We start from the raw sequence: 20,394 nt of genomic DNA, 5'->3' as shown, positions 1-20,394 counted from the left end.
CGGCGCTGCCATCCACCATGCAGCGCACGTCGGGCCCATTTCCCACGCCGTTTGCCTGCCCTGGGGGAGGAAAGGAGGAGGGGGAGGAAGGGGGGATGATAGAAAAAGGGGGGGTGGGGGGGAGCCGTTACCTCTGCTCCGAAAGAGGAACCAATCCACTGTGAAGGACGCAGCACTCCCGAGCAGGAAAGACATTGCACATTCAGGGAGAGATTGCATGCGAAGACACTGCAAAAGAGAAAGAAAGGGAGGGGGCTGGGGGGCACAGACCGCATGTGAAAGACATAGTGTGTGTAAGAGAGGCCAGAGAGGGTAGAAAGGGGAGGGGGGAAAGATTGCACATGGCAAGAGAAAGGAATCACTCATTCGCTTGGAAAAGGCTCTCGCAAAGCAGATCGTAGTAGAAATGGGAGACAACGGGGAAGGAGACGCAGAGAAGAGGCGAGGAGTCCATGCCGTGCAACAGCTCGGAATCCGATTAAAGTTTATGGCGGGGAGGTTAAAAGCGCTTTCATCCCGCTCCTCCCCTGGTGAATACATTAAGTTTCCTGGCTGCGTTTAAAAGCACAAAGGGAAGGGAACAGCGGGAGCTTCGGGTTGCAATTGTATTGCTAGTGCGGGGAGCCAGTGTAATGCAGTATGCTGGTATTCCCTACGTACTGGTGTGTCTGGATCTTACAATGTGGGCAAAATTTCCTCCTCTCGGAGCTCCAGAACAGCGAGGGGGAATTTTGATAAATTCAAGTTGCTTGGCAAATATAATAGGGATTTGGTATTAATCCTACTTAACCCGCTGCGAAGATGCTGAGCTCCCGAGCCCCCCTCCTCCGTCCGGGACTGCGGCGGTAAGCACTGAGCCTGCGCCGAGCCGGGCTTTCTCGCTGATGCTGCAGATATAAAGCCGAGTGTCTTTAGCGTTTGCGGGGGAGGGTTTTCGCGTCCTGGCGAGGCGGGGAGAGCGGCCGGAGCCGAAGCCCTGCAGCCCTCCGGAGAGGGGAGCAGTCACTCCCGCTTCCGAGAGGACTCCACGCAGCGTGGCTCTGCCCCTCTGTGCCTCTGGACTCCCCAGAGAAAGAGGTGGCAACCTTCCCTCCCTCCCACATTCACTCGCCGCCCCGAATGACAAAGACAAGCTGTGACCATTGCTTTGAACCACCTCGGTATCCGGCCGCTTTTGCTCAGATGTCACCGTCATGAAAGAAAGACAATTCATTATACTCGCCTGCATGCATGCGTCTTTATTCAGAATGACCGCTTAATGCAAGGAATACACGCACCCACAGATCCCTCAGCAACTTGTTTTCTCACAGGGGGAGAGAGCAGCTGGATTCGTGCCCCCCAACTCACTGCCACACACGCTTCCCACGGGCTGCCCCGAGCTCGCCCCCAGGTCCCCCGTCTTCCTCCAGCCTACCGGGGTACCCCTTTTTTTCCCTCCGAGAACCGGAGAGGACAGACACAGGAGCCCAGGCACCACCCACAGCGCAGGGGCAGGGGCACGCAAATGCTAGAGGCGATTAAATGGCACAAAGTCAAAAGGAGAAGCGAACTAGGGACGCTAGGATAGGCAAAGTTGAAAGGAGAGAGCTTAACGTTAATTTCCCACTTACCCAGGTAGGTGACGCTACATTTTAGCAATCATCGAAGCTGTAAGTCTGTTCGGAAATAAATCTGTTACTTCTTACATGTGCTTATTCTACTAGCCCTCTCTCCCCCCTCCTTGTTCTTTTCTCCGATTTTTTTTTTCCTAGGAAACCCACAAGCACGCTGAAAAGGCACATTCAAATCATGGAAATAGGAAGTGCATGAAAACAAAGCCCAAAAGGCTCAAACAGCACTGGGAAACAGGACCAAAGTCTGAAATCTAAGGCAGCCCCCCTTCCTCCCTGGAGTTTTATGCCGTTCCGGTGACTGCAGCTATTTCACAAAAGCACTGACACGACAGGGGAAGGTGGGAATCTGTGAGAAATGAGTTTTCTTACCAGCGTGATTCCGCAAAATGCAGAGCCCCGAGTGTGCACCAGCTCTGCCTAAGAGAAAGGCGAATAAACATTTGCTTAAAAAATCGTTGCTCGGTTCACAGTCTACAGCGGAGGTGGGGAGGGAGCGGGTAGGAGAGAATCACTATAGATCACGGGTTAGAGACAGCAACAGCAGCAACGTTCGGGCGTATAATGAGGATCGGTTCTGAGGACTGAACTGGTGTTTTGTGATGAGCAGCTATCCCACTTGCAGCACTAGCAGCAGCAGAGACAGAGGGTAAGGCTGGGCTTTCTGGAGTGCAGCGCTTGACTCGTCCTCCTCCTCCACCTCCTTCCTCCTCCTCCTCCCTCCCTCCCTCCCTCACTCTCGCTCTCTCTTTCGCTCTCTCTCTCCCTCTCTCTTTCTGTGTGTATGTAGCGCAGGCGGCTGTACTGCTGCAGCGTCAGGGAAGAGCTACCGAGAGAGGCTTCAGCAGCTCCCACCACTTTGGGCAAACTTGCCGGTTTACTGCCTTTTTTTTTTTTTTTTTTTTTTTCTTCCGAGTGGGAAGCTTCTCAGTTGCCATTCAACATTTTAAAGCACAAGCCGCTCTGCCGTGAAAGCGCCTGAGCCACACTTCTCTGAAAGACACAGGAGGGAATACACAATTGCAGATTTCACCCACCGTGGCGGTGCAGATCACAGGAAACAACTGACTGATATAATTTTATTTGCAAATAGAACTCCGTGGTTTTTTTTTTTTGTTGCTTTTTTTTTTTTTTTTTTTTTTTTTAATCGCGCCGCGGCTCTTTTCCCCTCCCCTTTGCCATTCCGCTTATATGGATGTAATTCAGAATCTGTGTTAATTCACGTGGGGGATCCAGTTACATCTTGTTCCGCTCCGGGTGTATTAACGAGAGACCAAAAATCGCCTTTGGACACATAGTTTTGTTGCTAACCTTTGAACTGAAAGGATCAAGTTCAGATCTGGTTACCTGCATTGGGACGGGAAGGAAGAGGAGAGAGAGAGAGAGAGAGAGGGAGAGAGAGACTGCAATCTCATTTGTGAATCGCTCTCAGTGCTGCAGATCCAGATTGCTATAACACATGCAGTGCAAATGCAGGTAAGGCACACACACAAACTGCGGATGCAAAAACAAACTTGGGACTGTTGTGTGTGTATATTCATATCTACAGCCTTGCAAATTCCGGGCAAACGGCTTCTGCAGTTTCTGTATCGTTGCTTTGTGACTAATGACCTTGCGCAGAGTTGTTAAAAAAAATCCTCTCCGGAGAAAGAGCTGAACATTTCAGGCGGTCTCTGAAGATGGATTTGGGTGCTTTTCTGCCAACCAAAGGGGATATTTTATGGACTGCTCTGTAATACAAGGGGTTCTTCTCCTACCAATTGTGCAGCTATCGACATTATTGGGATTTTTTTTTCTTTGCCTTTTAAATTATTATATTTTTTAAAAAGAACTGCCCGTTGCTAAAAGGATTTGGAGTTTTCCCGGACACAAGCCCTTTGAATAAAGCAAATCACATTTTTTTTCCTGTGTGTGCAGAGAGGGGAAAGAATAAAGCTAATGCATTGGTCGTAAACGGCTGAGAGAGAGAGGGGAGAGAGAGAGAGAGAGAGAGTGTGTGTGAATTGTAGTTAACTCTAGTGTCGAAGAAGACGACCTGGGGGGCTTCAAATCGCGCAGTGCTGCTCCTGCTTTTATTGCAAACCTTGCAAAGTGATTACAGTAAAATCAGAAAGGAGGAGGAGGAGAAGGGGGAGGAGGAGGAAAATCCCATCCTATCTGCCGAGATGAATCTTTAAAAAGCAAAATACACTGTCCCGTGAACTGTAAGTATATCGCAACTGGAAGGCAGGGAGAGCAGCAGAGGAGCCAACAGCAAGCTTTTGCCCACCGATTGCACCAGCCATGAGACAATAAGTTTCCAGAAATAGAAGGATTTTATAATTGATCACCTCGGACTCTCAGGCGTTCTGTTGGCTTACCAGGGGAGTTTACTGGGGGGCGGGTGGGAGTGAGAGGAGGAGGAGGGGGTCGGTGTGAAGAAGATGAGGAAGATGCGGACTCTCCTTGGTTTTGTGCATTGCTGTTGCTGCTGCTTCTTGCTCCTCCTGCCTCCGCCGCTCTTGGTCAGCCTGGCAGCGGCCAAGCAGCTCCTGAGGTACCGGCTGGCCGAGGAGGGACCTGCCGACATCCGCATCGGCAACGTGGCTGCCGACCTGGGGATCGTGACGGGCTCCGGAGAGGTGACATTCAGCCTGGAATCGGGCTCCGACTACCTCAAGATCGATAACATGACCGGGGAGCTGAGCACCACGGAGCGGCGCATCGACCGCGAGAAGCTGCCGCAGTGCCAGATGATCTTCGACGAGAACGAGTGCTTCCTGGACTTCGAGGTGTCGGTCATCGGCCCCTCGCAGAGCTGGGTGGACCTCTTCGAGGGCCGGGTCATCATCCTGGACATCAACGACAACACCCCCACCTTCCCTTCCCCTGTCCTCACGCTTACCGTGGAGGAGAACCGGCCCGTGGGGACCCTCTACCTGCTCCCCACCGCCACCGACAGGGACTTCGGCCGTAACGGCATCGAGCGCTACGAGCTGCTGCAGGAGCCCGGCGGGGACGGGGGACGGCGCGGTGGCGGCGGTGGCGGCGGCGGCGGAGGGGGAGGCGGCGGGGGGGGATCGGTGCCCACCGGCTCGGAGAGCGCCCTCTACCCCGGTGGCAGCAAGCGGAGGCAGGAGGCGGATGCGGCGGCCCGCAGCAGCGTGTTCGAGCTGCAGGTGGCCGACACCCTGGACGGGGAGAAGCAGCCGCAGCTGATCGTCAAGGGGGCGCTGGACCGCGAGCAGCGGGACTCCTACGAGCTGAGCCTCCGTGTGCGGGACGGCGGCGACCCGGCGCGCTCGTCGCAGGCCATCCTGCGGGTGCTGATCACCGACGTGAACGACAACAGCCCCCGCTTCGAGAAGAGCGTCTACGAGGCGGACCTGGCTGAGAACAGCAGCCCCGGGACCCCCATCCTGCAGCTGCGAGCCGCCGACCTGGACGTGGGGGTGAACGGGCAGATCGAGTATGTCTTCGGGGCGGCCACCGAGTCCGTGAGGCGCCTGCTGCGGCTGGACGAGACCTCGGGCTGGCTCAGCGTCTTGCACCGCATCGACCGCGAGGAGGTGAACCAGCTTCGCTTCACCGTGATGGCCCGCGACCGCGGGCAGCCCCCCAAGACGGACAAGGCCACGGTGGTGCTGAACATCCGCGACGAGAACGACAACGTGCCCACCATCGACATCCGGAAAATCGGGCGCATCCCGCTGCGGGACGGGGTGGCCAGCGTGGCCGAGGACGTCCTGGTAGACACCCCCATCGCGCTGGTGCAGGTGTCGGACCGGGACCAGGGTGAAAACGGCGTGGTGACCTGCACCGTGGTGGGCGACGTACCCTTCCAGCTCAAGCCGGCCAGCGAGGGCGAAGGGGAGCCGCAGAACAAGCGCAAGTATTTCCTGCACACTTCGGCCCCTCTGGACTACGAGGCGGTCCGCGACTACAACGTGGTGATCGTGGCCGTGGACTCGGGCAGCCCCAGCTTGTCCAGCAACAACTCTTTGCTGGTGCGGGTCGCCGACACCAACGACAACCCTCCCGTCTTCGGCCAGGCCGTGCTGGAGGTCTCCTTCCCGGAGAACAACCTTCCCGGCGAGAGGGTGGCCACGGTGGTGGCCACGGACGCGGACAGCGGCAAGAACGCCGAGCTCACCTACTCCCTGGAGCCCTCGCCCCTCTCCTCGGAGACGCCGGGCGGCATCTTCAGCATCGACCCCGACTCCGGGGACGTGTCGGTGCAGGCGGTGCTGGACCGCGAGCAGCGCGACACCTACGAGTTCCAGGTGACAGCCCGGGACAAGGGGGTGCCGTCGCTGCAGGGCTCCACCACAGTGGTGGTGCGGGTGGCCGACCGCAACGACAACGAGCCGCGCTTTATGCAGGACGTGTTCACTTTCTACGTGAAGGAGAACCTGCAGCCCAACAGCCCTGTGGGCATGGTGACCGTGATGGACTTCGACAAGGGGCGCAACGCCGAACTCAGCCTCTCCATCCAGCCCGGCGAGCACGACCAGGCGGCCGGCATCTTCTCCATCGAGAACGACACGGGAACCATCTACTCCACCGTCTCCTTCGACCGGGAGCAGCAGACCAGCTACACCTTCAAAGTGAAGGCGGTGGACGGGGGCGAGCCACCGCGCTCGGCCACCGCTACCGTGTCCCTCTTTGTAATGGACGAGAACGACAACGCGCCCACCGTCACCTTCCCCAGCAACAGCTCCTACACCGTGCTGCCGCCCTCCAGCAACATGCGCACCGTGGTGGCCACGGTGGTGGCCACCGACGCCGACACCGGCCTCAATGCCGACCTCAACTACAGCATCGTCGGGGGCAACCCCTTCAAGCTCTTCGAGATCGACCCGGCCAGCGGCGTGGTGTCGCTGGTGGGCAAGCTGGCCCCCAAGCACTACGGCCTGCACCGCCTCGTGGTGCAGGTGAACGACAGCGGGCAGCCGCCCCAGTCCACCACCGCCCTGCTCCATGTCTTCGTCAATGAGAGCCTGTCCAACGCCACCGTGGTGGAGAGCCAGGTGGCCCGCAGCCTCCACACGCCTCTGGCCCAGGACATCGCTGGCGACCCGAGCTACGAGCTGAGCAAGCAGAGGCTTAGCATCGTCATCGGCGTGGTGGCTGGCATCATGACCGTCATCCTCCTCATCCTGGTGGTGGTCATGGCCCGCTACTGCCGCTCCAAGGGCAAACACGGCTACGAGGCCGGCAAGAAGGACCACGAGGACTTCTTTACTCCACAGCAGCACGACAAGGCCAAGAAGCCCAAGAAGGACAAGAAAGGCAAGAAGGGCAAGCAGCCCCTCTACAGCAGCATCGTCACCGTTGAGGCCTCCAAGCCCAATGGGCAGCGCTACGACAGCGTCAACGAGAAGCTCTCGGACAGCCCCGGCATGGGGCGCTACCGCTCGGTCAACGGGGGTCCGGGCAGCCCCGACCTGGCCAGGCACTACAAGTCCAGCTCGCCTCTGCCCACCGTCCAGCTGCACCCCCAGTCCCCCACCGCCGGCAAAAAGCACCAGGCCGTGCAGGACCTGCCCCCGGCTAACACCTTCGTGGGCGCCGGCGACAACATCTCCATCGGGTCGGATCACTGCTCCGAGTACAGCTGCCAGGCCAGCAGCAAGTACGGCAAGCAGGTAAGGGAGCCGCGCCGCGCGCACGCCCCCGGCACGCGCGGGCACGCGCACACTCACACGCGCACACGGGGGGAGGGAGCGCCGGTGCCCGCCTTGCCCCCCTAACACAAGCACACACGACCACCACGCACAACGACCCCTTCAACCCCCAATAGCCCTTCCCAACCTATGCCCCCAGCCAGGTGCACACCACGCAGGAAGGACAGTCAGAGATCTTTGTTATTACCATTTGTGGGGTACCCCCCGCAATCTTCCCACCGGCCTGCCCCTGCGGCCGCACCGGCGGGGGGCGCCCACCCGGGTGCTGAGCCCCCTCACCATGTCCCACCCAGCCTGCAGCTGGCCACGGGGGCGGGCTGCAGGCAGCCGTCACAGACAGCGAGCAAACCAAAAATAACTTGCTTGTGGGCTCTCACACCTCCTTAGGGCCCGTTTTGTGGGCGGGATGGGGTGCACGAACCCCAGGCGGGTTGCTCTGCCGCCCCCGGGCCCGGCCTGGCTCGCACCGGAGGCTGAGCCACAGGGGAGGCGAGCTGGGAGGAAAGTTTTTTATTTTTATTTATTTATTTATTTTTCGGGGGAGGGGGGGGAGGCAGGGGCTTTGATGATGTTTACTGAGGCGGTGGGTGAGAGTGGATTTGCAGCCGCCGCGCTGAAACGTTAATGGCTGTAATTATCAGGTCGTTCATTAGGATCGCAACGCTTAAATAATCTAAAAAGCCTATCTGTTCTCTCATTTACATCACTGAGATTTCACTGATGTTCAGCGGTTGCTCTGAACACACATAAATATGAGCTTAGAATCGGACCCCAGCACGCCTTCAAGGCCTTCTTTTTTTTTTTTTTTTAATATACGTCAAATCAAATTACTTAATTCAAACTGAGGGGCCCTTATTTGCCAGCCCAGCTGGTGCACAGCTATGTCTGCAGAGAGGTTGACTTCCCTGAGAGCTCTCGGACCGAGGTGAACCTTCCTTCGCCGGTGCCCTAAGCGGCTGGCTCTGATTTCCACCGTGCTGGTGCAGGTCTGCTCGGTGAAGCCCCAGCAGTATAGAAGTGGTAGCGGCAGGGACTTCCCTACAAGCTTTGAAATAATACAGGGATAGTACAGCGGAGAAACATGCTCCTAAATGAAAGCTTTGTTTATATTGTAAGACACATATGTAGCCTGAACAGAAGTCAGTTCTCTTCTTGTGAGAGCTTTTTGGGCTGCTGTATAAATGAGATAGATATTTAACACTTGGAGATTCCCATTACCTCCTTCCACATAAGATAATATTCTGAGTGTTTCCTCAGCTACAGCGTATGTTACACAAGAATCTCCAGATAAATGAGTGCTGATTCATGCAAATACAGAGCCAAGTCTGAAACAGGAAAATTCTGACTAGTTTGACAAAAATGCTTTCTTTTCAACTTATTAACATGCAAATATGGTACACTATGACATTTTTTATGCTTTGAAACGTCTGCTAGACTACTACAATTGAAGTTCTATGGTGTGTAACCAGTATTTGCATTCTGCTCAGAAATACTTAAGATACTGTAAAAGGAAACGAATTGTATCAGCCGCACAGTCTTCTAGATCACCAAAAATGTGTGACTGATTTGCTATCTGCTAGTATTTATGTTTATGTATATGTCACACAGATGTTTTGTAGAACATTTGACACAGTCGTTTCTGGGTGATATATTTCATCAGTTCTCTCCTAGAGAGAACATTATAATTTCAGTTTAAAAATACAGCCTATATAAAATACAAAGTATCTAGAAAGTTCCTAAGCTTCCATCTAGTAAATTAAGCCCGTAGATTATGCCTTCTTAGGGAACACTGGAACAACAAAGTAGAAGTGGAACAAATGCTAATCAGATGCTACTTCTTTCTTGCTGCTGCAAATCATCTAAATATATGAATTAAAAACTGTTAAAAGTGCAATTTATTTTCAATGGAAAATAGCTTGTCTGCTGAATGTGCTAATGGTAAATGATTGTTACATACAAATAATTATTTTGCTTGTTTAAATACCTTACTTGAGGTTATGTTAAAAATATTTGTGGGTTACTTAACATTTTGTAAGGACTTATTTTTTAATATATGATACTTTAGAAGACTTATTTGTAAAAAGAAAAAAAAATATTACACTTTTACTTGCAGCAGTCAAGCTGAAAGAAATGCATTCTGAATTGCTCCATTATTTATCCATTTTAGTATAAAAACCGTTCCATAGTGTTGATAGTTTTCCTGTGCTAGATGTCTAGTTTGTAAGTGAAGGCAAGTTTACTTGAGTAGTTTATAGCCAATATTCTAAATGCCTTAGTTATGTCTTTTTATTTTTAAATATGTTGAACGTACTTGTATGCTTGCTAAGGATGTGCCTAACTTAGTTAAGGAAAGTTTCCAAATAACTGCAGAGGCTGCCGGGCATAAAATTTCTGTTACCAGTTTCCTGAGGGTAGTTGCCAGCATATTGCTGAGTGACATTTATATAGTTTTGTTCATGCTTTTGCATACTAGTATACACATTAAGATGTATTTGCATAAACAGTATGTAGGCTTTCACTTCTCAAACGTTGACAGCGGAGCATTTCTCAGTTTATCAGGCAAAACACATTAGCATTTATAACACCCAAACCACGTGGAACACTTGTTCAGCACGTTGAGAGAGAAATGTGAAGCACTTTGTAGATAAATTGGTATGATGTGGTGTGTATCACAGTGTTTCATAGTTCTGTTGTCCATATGAAATAGAGCCAATGGCATAGTAACATGAACATTATGGGGAGATCAGGTGAAATCTCTGTGGTTGCCTTTATTGGCACTTCTGTATTTGACACTTTTGTATGTTCTAAGGAGACATTAGAAGGTGTATAAAGTTTTAAAATAAATAAGTGGACACAGCTGCAAGTATCTGTTCTAAGTTACTAGAAGTGAGAGAAATAGCCATTTTCCATTAATGTAATTAGAATTGTTAATTGATACTTCCACATACACACAGTATCTTAGTCAGGAAATAAAACCTCTACTTAGTTGCCTGATTGGTGCGCCCAAGTGAATGCAAGCTGTTTTCATTCTGATTTAATGTAGTGCATGGCATATGTTACATGAAATGTTTGATACACTACTTTGTAGGAGAAAATCACCAGAGAAAGCTAAAAGCAATTTGTAACTCTCCTCCTTTAAGTATTTTATTATGAAGTTTATATTCTATTCAAGACTTCTAACATTTCACCCTTACTTTTATAAAAGATCTTTTACAAGTTTATTTGAAACTTATTCATTTTTTTTCCCATGGTATTACTCTCTGAAATATTATTTTAGCCTCCCATTTAGCTATTCTCCCCATTCAGTAAAGTTTCTACATATATGGAAGCTGATGTTTAAATCCCCGAGTATTCCATAGGTCTTAATCACCTGCCAAAAGTTAAACCCGTGTTTTGTCAGCAGGGTTTTGCTGAATCAGGATGAGTCTAAGGAAGTGCTTTGCTGGATTGTAGATTTTAAATATGAACCCTCGAGGTGCTGCATGTTGCCAGTCAGGGGCCTGGTTACTATTAACTTCCAAAAAAGACAGACAAAGATAAGGAAAAGTCATTGAATAACAGCAATCACTTTGTAACTGGGGGGGGGGAGGGGGGGGGGGGGGGGGGAAGGATTGTATCTTTAATTGTAATTCTAAAATATAGTTTCTAATTCTAACCTACTACATGTTTTCTCATATTATTTACAAATATATATATATATATATATATATATAATGTATACTGTTTTCTACACCTTCTTTCACCATGCAAAATAATGGCATGTGAGCAGGTTTATTTCAATGAAACTTTTCATTGTTACTGAGATTAGGATGTTAATGATCTATTTTTGAAGAATCGGCCTTTTAAAGCCTGTTCATATATTTGTTTGATAAACAAATATAAATATACTGTTTAGTGTAGAAAAACATTTGCATACTGGAGTGTGCTGACACACTAGTCAAAATTGAATGCATTTCCTGTTGTCACAAAAGTGACTTGGGACATTCCATGACTGAGGAGGAAACAGGACCCAAGCCTGGTTTTACAAAGATTTCACCAAAGTTTAATTTTCATGAAAGTGGAATACATTAAAATTATTTAAAAAAAACTTTTTCTTGTATGGTAGTCAGTTAATAACCTTTCTAACATTAACCAGTGTGTTGTACTGCAGAAGCATTTTGATGAGTTGGTTATCAGCTATGTGAATTGTATCTATAAACAAAACAGGGCCATTTCCTCATAAATATGTACATGGACCAGCATCTTAATGGCACCCAAAGTTCATGCGTTAAGGGGTTTAGCCATGCAAGAAAACGTCACCTTTTTATGTTTAGACATACAGATACATGCATAGACTTAGATCAAACACGGCTTTTTAAGTCACATAACAACTTTCAGTAATAAAGTGTATCCATAACTTTCAGCTTATCAAATATCCTACAGTATAAAAATAATGATGTTATGTTAGCTATAGTCCAATGTAGATGAAAAAAAAATGAGAGGATATTCATAAAATTTGAAGATTTACATTGTTGGCTTCTTTCAGATATGTACCTTTAAAATTGTTTGGTTCAAGGTGTCCAGAAATGTCTTTTGGTTTTCTGTTCTCAATTTGCATTACATTAAATACTTTGCAGTTAGTTTTTAAAAGTGACCCACATTTGACCTTCAGTAACGAATTATGATGAAAGAGGGGCTAATTAAACATGAAATAGATTGATTGTTGATGCTTTAATTATCTCTATTTAACACAAAGTGTTTCAATGATAAGTACAGCCTTTTTTTGCCTTTTTTTTTTTCCTCTTCAGTAAAATCATCTTGTACAATGTGCAAATGACTAAGTTACCACTGAATCATTCTGCACTCCCAGGAGATGTACAGAGCCAAAAGGGACAGGATCTGAGTAAAGGAGGATTCATGCTTTGAATAAGTAACGAACTGTACTATTATAGGCAAGGGGGAGAAAGAAACATCTTTAAAAGGACAGAATCTGATTTATCAACTCAGACAGGTCTCTGGCATTGTACATACCAATACAAGCCTGGGGTATACCCATGGTTAGTAGTTGGATCCATGCTGTGTCAGTCATTGTACTGTAGCAGTGTATTTCTGAATATGTATCTTAATTTTTATTTGTACATTGAATAGCCATGTTTCCTATTATTTGGGATATTTGATTGTTTGGCCAACTAGCCGTGTTTCAGAGAAATACCTGTCCTAAAGCTTCAGACACATTTTCCTTTATGGATTTTTCTTCAAAAATTTTGGATTTTTTTATGTAGTTAATGATCTGTGGGGCTACTTTGAAGTATTAAACTTATCTAATGTGTTTTGCTTTAAATTATAACAGAGAATCAACAGACTTCTAAAACAGTTGACATTGTGCTTTTGAATTAATTAACTAACATCACAAGCACTGTGAATTCTCTGCTGTATTTGCAGAACTTTTAGTGTTTAATTACAAATCTTAACAGAATGCATAATCTTAAGAACCCCTGTTCTAAAGACAGCAAATAATTTTTTTGACTATAGATATACAGGAAAGAGTGATATAGACATATGAGCAATTCAGTACAGTTTTTAGTAAGATGGTCTTCTAACTGATTTTAGCAATTCTGCTTCCAAGAGATATTTATAAATTGTTAAAGCTGCATAACGTTTTCTTTTTTTTCGGTCTTAGACTGTGTATAATATGTTCCATGTAATTTATTTTCTTCTATTCTCAATTTTTATTGCATTTTAGGAATTTATCTCTGTATGCTGTTCTGATATATATATATTTATTTATTTATTATATATATATTTATTCATTTATTTTCCCTGATTTCCCTTTCCTAGAAGAGGAGATTTGTTGTCTGTGTGTTATCAGATTTTGGACTTTGCTAGCTTATACTACATATTCATTTTTATCATTAATTAAAACAAACAAAAATTATGTAGACCAACAGTTAAATTCCACAATCAAAATAAATATTTTTCTTATGACTCTTATATAAAAATTTGCATTATTTCAGCTTTTGGATCAAGGTAGTAAAAGAAAATGCTGACATTGGTATGAGTGTATGTCAGGTTTATTGACTGTAAAGTTTAACGAAAAGTGTGTTGGTGACATGGACTATGCAATTTAAGTTGCTTAAACACTGTATACTGCAAATCCCAGTAGCGGTATAAGAATGTTTAAAATACTGTTATTTTAAAATAATTTTAATTATTATCTTCCAATTGGTCTCACAGTACCTAGTCCTAGCTTGCCTTGTTAATTTCCTGTCCTACAAAATGCACATTGCTAATTATATAGTAAAAAACCAAACAAACAAAAAAAACAGTATCATGTATCCTTTCACATTTTTTCTTATTTATCTAATGCAATCCTACACACAATACAGTTTGAAGCTTTTAAACCTTAATTAAATGTAAGTAAAAATAATTTGTGAATATATGGTCTGAATAGAACAGCAGGTGAAATAAAACTCAGACAGACCCTATCATTTTGTCTTCTATTTAAACAAATCTTTGAGAAGGGAGAGAACATGCATGCACTACGCCAATACTAAACTTCACAGTACCATATACTTCAGGCATCAGAGCCTTACAAAGGTCATTTACTTTGCTGTTGTGGATGACAAAATCTCATGCTAATACTGGAGTTACTGAAGTTAGCTGGGGCATCTAAAATGTGGTCACAACAATAGAAATGACAAAGGAGGATTTAAAACTTCATTTCTAATTTTAGTGCTCTCAGTTAAATATTTATAGGGGAAATTGTAGGTCATAAGTGGATGTCAAAATCTCAAACTGCAGTTATACCAAAGCACCAACATTCCTAAATACTGTGAGTATCCTATAAATTCTGCTTAACATGAGTTGTTTGCTCTTTCTTACATCTTGCCTGATGGAGTTTTAACACTACAGTTAAGAGCAACTTTTGATTGTTTTCCAAAAATAGTGAAAAGGGTTAATAGTATAAAACATATGAGCAGCCTGGAGATTTTTTATTTATATTTTTTTTCTGGAAAATTGAAGAAGGGTAAGAGTTCTGGGGTTTAGAAGTTTTAAACAGTATTCTGGTCACATTTGCAACTGAAAGGCGTATAACATGATGTACTTTTAAATTTTATTCTTTACATCTTTCAAACAATCCCCTCATTTTGCTAAAACAGCTGATTCACAATTATTAGCTTACAAAATGCTGTAGCATACCCCCCCTCCCCACCCCCTCCCCAAATTTAATTTTACTAAGTGGAACACAAATTGCAGAGAAAAAAAAAATAGGAGCTGAAGAAAAACATGGTGCTTGTCTTTCAAATTGTAATTTATGTTATTAACTACCAATAATAGTGAGTATATATTTTTTTAAAGACAAACATCCATTCTGTCAGCTGGGATTTTGTTACAGATTTAATGCTTTGGATCAAACAACCTAATAAATAATGATATGCAATCCATGAATGAAAGAAATATATTGTTATAAGTAGCACTCCTGCAGTTTCAGGAAAAATAATATTTACCAAATTATTTGACTTAGGACCTGTTATTATCTACTATTTTACTTTATTTTATCCATAATATAAAGTCACATTTGTAAAAGACCAGGTACAGAAAGTAGGTACTAGATGAGCTGCTGAAAATCAGTCATGGAATTACGGTGGAAAAAGAATGCAGAAGTACTGCTTTCATCCTTTAAAAATTCAGAAAGAATTTTATCTTGAAGCCTTGTGTGATCCAATTCCTTTATGGTACTGGGTGAGTAATAAATGTTTGTAACATAACAGGATAAAAATTCTTGCATTACTGTCATATGATGACTATAGGTATTCCTCCATAAACTCCCTAAAAAGTAGTTTCTTGACTTGTGGTTGTGGCTAGGTTCCTAGGTGAATGTGCCTTTTGTGCAGTGTGCCAAGTGTTTTCTCTGTGGTAGTACTTCTCAAAGAAGTGGGGTGGGGCTGCCATAATTTATTCTGTCTACGCATGTATAGTTGTCAAGGACTTTTCAGCTTTTGAGCAGTATAAAATATGAGAAGCAGCCCCTGCTTCCTCTGGGTACCATATTCATGTAAGGCAGAATTGCTTATACTCATTCTCAGAGGTATATCCTTTGGAAAAAATGTCCTATACCAGGACAATACTTTTTCAGAGATAAAACTTGATGTATCTAAATTCAGCGTTATGCTGAAAAATGAACCTAAGGAATTAATGGAGGCTGTCATGGTGTTCTGGGTCTGATTCAGGTATCAAAATGTATGTGTCCTTGTGTCACTTTAGATAGTCTAAAGTTTGAGACATCTGCACAGAGCTGCACAGACAGGTATATGATTCAAGACCTGGATGTCGTCTAGGGCACTCTTCTGTAACTATAGCTTGAGGCCAAATATAAAAAGCAATCATCAAGTCATTTGCTTTATTTAAAGAAACAATACATAAAACAAAATTAAGCATTTTTTTGATACCTTTGTGAATGTAATGCATTTGGGCAAGGTTAAAAATGCATTCTACAATAAGAACTTAAGCACAGTTTTCATGTGTGTCATACGTGTGCCTATTAATAGAACATGCATGTGCATATATATATATGTTCATAATATATACTGAAGTTAGTGAATTATTTTGAATTGGCACAAACTTTCTATTTTAATGGGAACAATAATGACAGCAATTAGCTGATTTTTCATGCACCTTCAGAGCATTCAAGGTGTTTATCTCATGTTGGGTTAAACTAAGGATAATCCTATGAGAGTCAATACAACGTAATTAATATCAATCATTGCAAACTAAATCAAATGCTATAATATCAGAGACTAATTTACATTAAAATACAGATACAGAAGACCATTATTATCAGTTTGTATGTTATGAATCAAATCTCACTCATTTAACTTATTAGCATGTATATATATAAAAATTGTGAAATAATGGAGAACAGGTTTTAATGGTATAATACATCCAAATTAAGTATTATCTTTGTAACAGGGTCTTGGAATGCTCTAACCTTAACGGAATTTCAAAAAGTCTAATGGTAGTATTAAACACATTCTTACTATAACTAAGGGTGTGCCAGGAGTTCAGATGGCAAGATACCCGTGTTTGGCTACTGGACTGGTCATGGTGTTATTCCTGAAGTTGTGTGATATTTCTATTAGGCACAGATGTGAGAAAGCCTTAGTCTGAAAATTCATATCCTCTTTATAGAGCAAAACTTTGTGTGTCAGATAAAATCTGTCCATTTTCTAGGCAAATCTGTTTAATATATTTGCGAGACCTTTTTTAAAAAACAAAACAAAACAAAACACTTTTCAACAAAAGTGAATACTTCATTAGTTTGTAAGATTTCTAAAGACAAACAACAACAACAACAAAAACCAACAACAAGCACACACACAAAACAACAGAAATACAGATGTTAGAACAACTGCAAATTAAAGTATTAGTTACTTCAACTGCCCCAGAAATTTTCACAGTGACATTTGAAGCTCCTATTTTGCCATCTTTTTTGTTCACATTTTTTCACTGGTTTCAAAATACATTTGGTGTCCTACTCCATCATGTCACTCCTGTTCTGTATGAAGGTACATTGTCATAAAATTTGAATAATGAAATGGTGCATCAGTTTCATTATCTCCATCCACAAGTTCTGAATTGGTTTTAATGACATACATGTGCCTTGTGTGATAGTGGGAGAGGATATCCATTGCTCCATTGAATCAGAAAAATACTATTTTCAATAAGCATGTAATTACTTTAGAGTTGTAGTACAAGTTTACAGAAGTGCAGTAATTGATTTCTTTTAAAGAAAAGTTTTCAAGTAATGTTATGAATTGTTTTATGGAAGGAATAATTGCTCTAGAAGCTAGAAATCTCCGTTTAACACAGGTCACTAAATGATCAACCAATGAACTTCTTAGATAAGAACTGTCATGTAGATTTAGAAAACTCATTCAGAAGGCTTCTCTGACTGTATACTGATGGGCTTATTCTGGGTCCTGCAACTTAAGGGCCTTAAAATATCACTTTATTTTAATGGACATTTTTCTGTATATGAATAAAACTCACCCATTTCTAGAGCAAATATTAATTAATATTTGTAAAACAGAGCAATATCCATTTTTCCTGGTGGCTTTCAACTATGAACATTTTTCCTAGAGATTACAACATGTTGTCTGGGTCATGTATTTTAGTATACACATAAAACAGATTAGAATATCATATCTGAACTATCTAACAACAGTGCTGATAAACAGTAGTATTTCATAAGAATGACAGAAAACTAATATTGAAGTGAAGGATGTTTTTCACCAGGATATGGGGTTTCAGACTTTGTGCCAGTAGCTCCCTTGAACAGATATGAAACCAGTAGAGTTATGTAAGTTGGTGCAGCACAGTAGCTCATCCTGCTTAAATTCTATAAGGCCATGTCTGTGATACTGTGTTACTGAAATAATAGTGTTTGTGTTGTGTGCATTTGCTTTTTTACATGGGTGTAGAAAAATACAAAGGAGAGGTTTAGTTTAAAAGTAAAGGAAACTTGGATAGCTCTTTGCAAAAGTGCACAACCTTCACTGTCTGCATTTCACAGGGGCAACTGGATGCTTATATAATTTGTCCTATCCTTTTTGTGCAACACCAGTTCTTTAAATATTTATATATGAATTGTTGCTAGTATTCTGGATCCTTTTAATTTTTCTTGAGTGCAGATGAAAAGCTAAACAACAGTGTGAAATTTCTCAATGGAGAATAAATTAAGAAGATATCTTAATTTTATTTTAAAATATTTTACTGTGAAATATATTATCATTCACGATATATTGAAGTCAATTGGAGGATACTGTACTCATTTGGCCTTTCAGACACTGCTGAATAAATTGAAAGTTCATCTTGGACTTTCTAATAATGAATATTAGTGCACCTTTCTAAGAACCTTGAAAGCTAAATTTATGTATTTTTTCTTTACTCATTCTTTATTAAATATATAGAGTGACCGAACTCTTCAAATTATACAGTAACCTTCCTGGAGAATTAATGTTACAGAAATATGAAAGGACTGGCTAAACTGTCTCTCTATCAAATGTTTCTAAAAGGCTTTATGTATTTATAAGACTTCATGATCTACTATTGATGCAAATTACTAAGGATAAAAGAAAATCCATCTGTTATCAAAGAAAAAAATAAATGAAGTCCAAGGATTTGAAAGACTTAGCATTAAGGACTAAGAATTCATACTTTGTGATGGGTTTATAGTAATTGACAGTAGAAAAGACTTTTTAGCATTCACAATGTTTTTCTTTTTCTTTTTTTTTTTTTTTTAATCGAAAGAAAATGACTTTGCCATAAAAGCTTCTCTTGTAACATATCCCACTTCATTTCATAATTTTGTATTATTTGCTGAGATGTCTCAATTAAAATATGACCTACACCATTTCATGTCATGTTGGGCATTACTGGTTTTGTTATTATTACCCTTACATTTAATCAAATTGTCTGTAGCTAAATAAATAGCATTTCATCAAGAGCCGTTGGATTTCAATCAGCTAGGAAACAGATTACTGGCACAAGAACAGATCTAAGGCTAGTGTCTCCAATCTGCAACTAATTGTGTACTGATAATAGCACTGCCCACAGGCAAATCTTGCTGTCCTGATACATGATAGATTTTCCTGTGCATTAATATTAAATCAGATTGAGACATTTTTATAATACTGTTACAGTTACTATCTTTAACTTTTCCTTTTTAATTTGAAGTGTATGGTGTTTGGAGATACTACCTCTGTTTCATTTCTGAAATTTAATGGAGAAAATATCTCAAGGAAAACATAGTAGCCATGTTTTTTTCTTTAGTTGCTCCTCTTAAAACAGTCCCTTCTCTAAGAGATGAAGTACTGTTGATACTTATTTAAGTGTTTACCTGGAAGTCACATATTCTCCTTGTGTCAGAGGGGAGAGGAGCATATCTGACAGCTTGAGTCTTGCAGCAGGAAGCAGTGCTATTGCTTGGTGGTGAGGAGGGTTGTTTGGAGTGCACATCCAGGAGTACTCTACAGGTAAGCTGCAGACCACATACTAACCATGTACCACATGCAAAATACTGCATTAGAACATTACGAACATTTATGTTTTTCCAATCTGAAGCTGAGAGTGACTAGTGAAGTACATAGAAGTCCTTGTCCTATGGGCTCTCCACAAATGCAGAGCACACAGTAGGAAGTGCTTTTAAAAAAGGAAGCCATAGAATAACACATAGTGTAGTCAGCACGTTATAAGTGCTCTGAAAGCAAACTGTCTGCTCATCTATGTACATTGTTCTTGTGAAATGATTCCAACAGTTTGAAATCTATTTTTCACCTTGCTAGTTATGCAAACAGCTCTTCACGTTTTCACTAAAGCAAGTGGGAATTGTTCACTGTCACAAATAATAAATAACAAGAGTACCCGATCTGCACAGCATGGAAGTGATAAAAACACATGCTTATGAGTGCTTGAGATTTCACAGCTATTAATTTTGAACTTTCTGATTGCAGTTCTGTTTTACAAGAGTAGATGCTGTTAGGGCAGCAGTGCACTGTGACAATGAAAGATTATGACAACATCCATTTATCATAACAAACTTGATAAATTCAGTGTAAGAGATGGTCAGAAATTTCCCTGAAACCTGATATTATAAAATGCATCTTGCCTTTACTGAAAAAATAACTTTTTTTTTTTTTCCATTACCAATAATCTTTAATGCAAAATTAATACTAACATATGCTTGATAAGGTTTCTTTGTACAGCTCTTACCAGTGTTAGTAGATTCTTTAACACATACATTAAGGAACATGAAGTTTTTGCAGAATGCTGCTGTATATGCAACATGTATTCACATAAAGAAAGGTCTTTTACAAACGGTCAGCTGATACTACAGCACATGGGAAGATAAAAAAAAAAAAAAAGAAAGAAAGAAAGAAAATCAGAAGGACTCTTCAGGCTTCAAAGAATATTTTAAAAACTTTTTAAAAGTCACCTCAGCATTAAAACTCCAAATTACAAGATTTGCCTGAAAGCATACTCCCCAGCTACCTCTGTGTAAATGTGGTAGATAATATCATTCATTTTCAGATTGCAGTATTCACAGTGTGGTAGGAACGTTTCAAATCAGCAACCACATT

The 20,394-nt window shown here is 43.0% G+C and overlaps 1 protein-coding gene across 13 annotated transcripts in view; it reads left to right on the top strand.

Annotated features, from left to right (window-relative positions):
* Positions 1-2,406: 2,406 nt before the first annotated feature.
* The window catches only part of PCDH7 (protocadherin 7), a 290,144-nt gene continuing 272,156 nt past the window's right edge, over positions 2,407-20,394 (top strand). For 12 of the 13 annotated variants that reach the window (XR_011809212.1, XR_011809213.1, XR_011809214.1 and 9 more), the window contains exon 1: positions 2,407-7,237. Coding sequence is in view for 10 of the 13 variants with exons in the window: in XM_072037712.1 (XP_071893813.1) it covers positions 4,034-7,237 (3,204 nt within the window). In the remaining 3 variants the exon portion in view is untranslated. Of the gene's footprint in view, positions 7,238-12,063; positions 13,630-20,394 lie in introns of those variants that run through there. The other variant, XM_072037720.1, reaches the window with a different exon arrangement.

The sequence above is a fragment of the Anas platyrhynchos genome, chromosome 4 (genome assembly GCF_047663525.1).
Source record: "Anas platyrhynchos isolate ZD024472 breed Pekin duck chromosome 4, IASCAAS_PekinDuck_T2T, whole genome shotgun sequence".
Classification (NCBI taxonomy): domain Eukaryota; kingdom Metazoa; phylum Chordata; class Aves; order Anseriformes; family Anatidae; genus Anas; species Anas platyrhynchos.
The sequence above is the reverse complement of the archived record's forward strand: the minus strand, read 5'-3'. Positions and strand labels throughout refer to the sequence as shown.